Source organism: Miniopterus natalensis, chromosome 10 (assembly GCF_054644295.1).
Source record: "Miniopterus natalensis isolate mMinNat1 chromosome 10, mMinNat1.hap1, whole genome shotgun sequence".
Classification (NCBI taxonomy): Eukaryota; Metazoa; Chordata; class Mammalia; order Chiroptera; family Miniopteridae; genus Miniopterus; species Miniopterus natalensis.
Window position 1 is genome coordinate 68,810,632 of NC_142090.1, and position 6,493 is coordinate 68,817,124.

Consider the following 6,493-nt stretch of genomic DNA (forward strand, 5'->3'; position numbering starts at 1 on the left):
CCAGCAGCCAAGAAAGAAGCAGATCCCCGCACCCAGTGGGCATTCTGTCCCCACCTGCCACTGCTCACTCCTTTTCTAAACTGGCGGAGAGACCCTTGGGATGGGTTCCACACTGGCTTTGTGGATGGTCAATATTTTCCACTACAGGAAAAAAAAAGCAAACTGTTTATAAACTAGTAGCCTAAGCACACATTTTCCCTTCTTGGTGTTTAACAGCTAACCCAACCAAACGATTTCTCTAACCAAATCTTTGTTTTTAACTGAGACATAGTGCAAGCTTCATCTGTAGAAGCACCTAGTGCTATTACTGTATTTAATTCACAACAGAATAAACAAACTACTTTTTATCAGTACTGGCATCTGGGTTGCGTATTGTTGGTGCGCAAACACAGACCCAGGGCAAAGCCCGAGACTGGAAACCTACCTCGCAAGCGGAGGGCAGGGAAAGACTGAAGGAAGCGCAGGCCGCTCCAGCCTGGCAGCTAGCAGTCCAGGGACGGAGACTTGCATAGGACGCCTGTCTTGGGCACTGCAGGACAAAGTGGATTTTCTCCTTGCCATTTGGCAGGCACCAAAGAATTATGTAGGGTGAAAAGGGGAGAGTCATGGGTACCGGTACGGGAGGGCTGCCCGGCACGGGAAATTGCTTTACCTGCCTCACCAGGTCAGGCCAGTGGCCTGTTCCAGGAACCAGCACATCACAGGAGGTGGCAGAGGGAGCTGATTTTTCTTTGTCAAAATGAACATTAATTACAAGCCGACAGTCTGTATGGTGTGGGAGGTCGTAAGCAGTCTCCACTCTGGCCTGGGGCCATCTCACGGGACCTCGGTGGCCGTGTCATGGAATAGGCTGTCCTCCACACATATGAGCAATTACAGTCCTTCTTCAGAGCTCTCATTTTAAACATTAATGCCAACATCCTTCCTCCATCATATTCCTTTTAAGCTATCTAAAGTTAGTAAGGTCTGTGGCAAGTATGAGCGCCCAGGGGAACAGGAAGGTAAGTGTTAATGTCATTTTATTCTGGCTTAGTTATTTTGGGAAATGAAATCAGGAAACTTTTTAAAATATATCACTGAGATGTTTAAACTAAATATCATTTTTTTAGATAATTGCATAATTTTCCACAGTGTAATACATACAATCTGTTTGTCTGAATGAAACAATTGCATGTCTTCTCCTGAGAACGGGCCACCCCCAGGAATGCTTGTTCCATTCCACTATTAAGAGAGCTCTGTGCTTACCTTTGTACCTTTTTTGAATAGTGGTTTTTACTCTGACCTTATTTCATCCTACAAAGACTTGTGCACCAGGAGACATATATTTTATTTGTTTTCATGAGGATTTGGATGTTTTTTTATGTAGTATTTTACATGTCCAGAAATGCTTGGTGAACAGTGTATTAAAGCACTCCTTTCCCAGTTCTGATCTGCAAATGAATCACCTGGGGAGCTTGTTAAAGCCCAAATCCGCAGGGGCTCTGATTCCACAGGGCCAGGAGTAGACCTGAGAATTCACATTTTAGCAGATTTCTAGGTGATACTGTGACTGTGGGTCCAGGACCACTGTCTAAAGGGTGTTTTACGCCAGAGGGACAAATTCCACGAACTATGGTAACACGTTTAAGATTATACTTACCACTAATTCCATATACATTTTACACATAGACATTTTACAGATATCAAATTGTGTCTGTTTGCTTCTTTTATCTGGTGATATGGATTCCTTTTATTAAAAGGAACATTTTTGCTTCAATGTAGGTTTTAAAATAATGGAAATCCTTTCCCCTTTTCTATTTTAATCTCTCTCATTCCACACGCACTCACATCCTCCCCATATATCCAGAACAAGAGGACAACAGATGTTGTTACCCATGCCCCCTTTGACAAACCTAATTACTTTAATGAATGTTACTATTGAAAGATTTTTAAATATTTTATATAAATAACTGTGGAATAAAAGTGAATAAACTATAATAATGCTTTTCAGCAATGAGAGAAAAAAAGTGGTAATTGGTCACTTAGTGAAAATTCCCTTTCTGTATTAAAATCTTGATTCTTATATTTCTAAGACAGTGAGGAAAAATAGTGAATTCATCATTAATTTTCAAACATGACATTGTGCACTTTTAAAAATAATTCTTCTTCCTTCTTGAAGCTAAGTACCCGGTTCTCAGCTTGTAGGTCTGAAGAGTAGAATGCCACCTTCTCAAGGACTCGGGGTTTCTGCCGTGGGCGTTACTGGTCGCACACAGTTCTTAGGTTACATTCTGCCCCTTGTGCAGATTCTCCTAAAATAAGTTTCTTATTCTTGTCCTTAAAAAGGGTGAACGGCGTTCTCGCCATATGTTCCCAGATTCCTAAGATCCTTTATTTTTTACTTTGTCCCAATGTTACATCTCTAATAAAATTACTGAATTTACTAAGTCCCAAGTGACATAGTATTCATTCAACTTTAATATCTAAATAACTAATGTTGCCTAAAGCTTTGAAATTCTCAAACCACTTTTAAAATATTGTCTCTTTGATCCTCATGAAAACCTAAAGTTTCAATTATAATTTGGTAGAATGAGAATTACTTAGTTTTTCTCAAGTGAATGAACTTGTCCATTGTGCATGGTGGGTGTGCAATCCTAGATGACAGTTGTTATGTTAAACACTGGAAATGCAGTAGTCCCTGAATTTCAGTGCAGAAGAAAGCTAGGAACTAGAGTCACCTTGTCAACTGCTAAAATAAGGCTCCTACAGAGAGTGCTGAGGAGTGGGGGGGTGACCTGGAAAGGGCACCCAGCTCGCAGTTGAAGCTAATTTGGAGGGAAAAGGGAAGGCTCCAGGGGTGCGAGTATTTCACCACAGGTGGTGAAGAAGCTGGCCTGGTAGAAGGAGAGAAATGTATTGTAATCTCAGGGAACTCTGTGCAGTTGGAAAACATCTTCCTTTCTTAGTGCTTTTACAGATATATATCTGTGGTTGGCCTTTCTGGGAGATCCTAGCAAGTACTTTATAGTCTCCCAATTTTCATTAACTCTTCTCCCTGTGTGATTGCTTCTGTTCCTTGTTTATTATTTATTCCCAGATACTAGAAATTTAGTCTTGTGGCAAGTATTTATTAATAAATTAGGTTCTTCTGAAAACTCAGTTTTGCACACAGTCTGGTTTTTAGTGGATAACGCATCTGGTAAGTTTTACTTACCATCTAGTGTCCGTTTCACAAGAAAAGTCTTAGTCTTGGCAAGTGTTTTAGTAGTTGCGTGGCCGCTCTCAGCCTCTGGGGGGCAGTAAAACACAGGAATGAGCTCTGAGCTTCAGGAGGAACCACCCAGACAAGCACTGTCACTAAACTGCAGCCTTAATCAGCTTTCCAACATGAACATCATATCGGATGCACTTCATTAAGGTGAGGAGAGAAAATAGAATGTCCCTTTATAAGTCTGCCCCATTTTTAATTCTATTTTTTTCCTTTATGACATTTTTAATAGTTCTATAGAACTATTAAACCCAACTTTTAAACCCAAAAATATACATATGTTGGGTGTACATGCTCAGAATTGTCTCATAGGGGAGCGTGATCTAAACAATTGTGAGATTATTGATCTAATCACAAGCATCTTAAAGATGTCCTAGAGATAAGTTACATAAATGAGGCTTTTTAAACCCATTTAAGCTAATTAGTTGAAAAATCCCTGTGAAGCAGCCTTGCACAGTAACGAGTCACTTCCTCGGGCTGTGAACTGCCTGCTCCTCGCCTTTATAAAAACTGGGCTCTGATGCAAGCGGTTGGGCACGTTCTGTCGTCATTGTGAGTGGAGCTGGAAACAGAAGAAGCTAAAAGACTGGAAGCTAAGAGTAATTTTATGGGACTCCTGCTTAAATCCAGTTTTTATAAGTGAATAAACGCAGACTTCCTCTTTCCTTCACAAAATGTAGTATGTTTAATGATTAAAATAAATAAAAACCTTATATTGCCTAAAACCAATTGTGTACATTTTTAGCCAACTTGATTTTTTCAGTTGAATACAAGAGCTAATTAACATTTTTTAAAAAAAACAAGGTTATGTTACAAAAAAGTCTGTGATGTTTTAAATGAAAACTATCAAATCATTTCTCTTGTTTCATAAATTAAAATTATATTTTAACTGCAAATACATGAGAGTGATTTATCAGCATTCTAATGGATTGGGTAGGCTTTGGGGACATAATCAATCCTTTTTATTGTTTTTGCATCTCATTTCCCACTCCAAAGACAACCCATTAGATCACTGGCAACGTATGTATGCTATTGTTTTGAGATTCCCCTTCCTATTCTTAACATTAAATACTCTACATTAAAGATAATGATGGTATCAGGCATACTGGTGGAATTTAGAGTTTTAGGTAATTGATAGTTAATAGATAATACTTTTTGTTAGAAACTTGTAGGAAGTTGGTCTAATATGTCTCTATCTTTCTCTTAGAGTACAAGGAAAACATTACTCTTTCAGTTTAGAATATGATGCTGTAGGTGTAGAACTTTGGATTATGTGTGTATTGATTCCCTGATATACCCAGGAAGCTCCTCTTTATATCTAATTATTAATATCATTATTGGATCCTGTCTACATTTTTTCTCCTAAAATAGTAAATCCTCTTAAAAGTCCAGTCCTTGAGGTTGTTGCTTAATCAAGATGTTTGAAGTTGGCAGGACACAGTGTTCTGAAATGCTGATATTACTGATTGATTTGCAAAATCACAAAATAGCCCCCTTTCCTACCAGCAAATTTGGACTGTAAGAGTGACTTGCATATAGGCCTCACAATATCATGCCTGATGAGATACACTGTACCATCAGCCATCACTACTTGCTAAGCGAAAGTGCCAAAATATGCCATGTTCTGTATGGAAATGAGCTTGGTTCCTGTCTTCTGATAAGTTTCAGGTATGGATTTCTTTTACAACAGCTTTTAATGTTAAGCATGATTGCTTTCTATTAAAGTATAAGACGCAAAGTTGCTTCAAAACATGACATTTGTGTAGTAACTTTGAAATCTTTGGTTTGAAATCACAGCCGACGTGCTGAGTGAAGAAGCGATATTGAAGTGGTACAAAGAAGCACATGTGGCCAAAGGCAAAAGTGTTTTTCTTGACCAGATGAAGAAATTTGTTGAGTGGTTGCAAAACGCAGAAGAAGGTATGATTCCATTTAACAACCTCGGTGGCCATTTAGCAAATACTTTCTCATTGTAATTCAAGATTGCTCCGTCTTCTATAGATTTTTCTTGCTTTTCTAAAACAAGTTCTTGAAGTGTCTTCCATATCGGACACTCAGCCTACATCTTAGCCTTCCATTCTGAAATCAGGGCAATGAAAATTTCTACACGGCAAGGAACAAAATGGCCCTCTTAAATTATGAACAAAGAGAAAGATATAATTAGATCCGAAAAGAAAAACAATACATTTGCTTTCATCACACATTATGGGATCGTATAGATTTTTATAAGCACCTTTTCCAGTTGACTGATAATTAAAATGGGAACACAAAGTGGAATAATAATAATGGATGAGAGTAAATGCAACTAAGAATGGAAAGTTTCTTTTAGGTGAGTCAAAGAATAGAAGTAGTTATATTCTCTAAAAGTATTTATGATGTTGCATTTTTAGAAAGGCCAAGTTCATTTCAAAGCAAAGGGAACACAAGTTTGCTACCTCCTGCCCTCATATGTATCTATCTTACCTAGTAAATGGATGCCTAGGACAGAAATATCTTTGGCCAGGGGTTGGGGGGCGGGGATTAGAAACTCTTTGGTAACCTCATTTAAAGGAAAAACAACAACAATCCTGACTTTCCTTTACCTCCTAGAATCGGAATCGGAAGGTGAGGACAACTAGACGGCTGGAGAAGCACAATGCCTGCCTGGGTCACCACACAACACTTTGGTTGGGAATGCTGAACCATTCGAGAAGAGAAACTTGGCTTCTGTTTTCACAAAGGAAAAAATAGGATAGGTTTCCCTTGTGCAGAGGGGGAAAATGGTTTTTGTTTTTGTTTTGTTTTTAAATGGAGCCCTGAGGCATCAGCTGTTATTCTTGGGACTCTACCTCTCACTCACTATATGCTAACCTAAAGCCATTCAACAAGGAGTCAAGTAGGAACCCGAGTCACCCAACAGACTCCTCTTTTTTAGCTGTATTTTTCAGGTACTGTGTGGTGAACGCCCACTGGTGTCTATTACAGGGCCACTTTGGTAGTTGTGTATCTGCTCGTGTATGTGATTTGACAAACCAGTTTTTTTAAATAAATGGCTTTATAAAAATCCGGGCCTATCTTCTCAGAGCGTTTCTCTCTTTACGGAATGAGACTTCCTGGGCAGATAACACCTCAGTGTTGTGCTTTGTTTTTTCTCATCCAGAATTTGAATGGTTCCGTTTCTTGTCGACTGTGAAAACAACACTGTTCCTTTAAGCATCCTAAGTAAATAAACTTCAGTCGCCTTCACAGTGAAATAGAAAGCGACCC

General features: G+C 38.9%; 1 protein-coding gene across 1 annotated transcript in view; it reads left to right on the plus strand.

Annotated features, from left to right (window-relative positions):
• Positions 1–6,292, plus strand: part of BZW2 (basic leucine zipper and W2 domains 2) — a 55,383-nt gene extending 49,091 nt beyond the window's left edge. Inside the window, exons 11-12 of the mRNA XM_016218848.2 lie at positions 5,045–5,167; positions 5,837–6,292. Coding sequence (XP_016074334.1) covers positions 5,045–5,167; positions 5,837–5,865 — 152 coding nt within the window. The 3' untranslated portion in view covers positions 5,866–6,292. The remainder of the gene's footprint in view (positions 1–5,044; positions 5,168–5,836) is intronic.
• Positions 6,293–6,493: the final 201 nt, after the last annotated feature.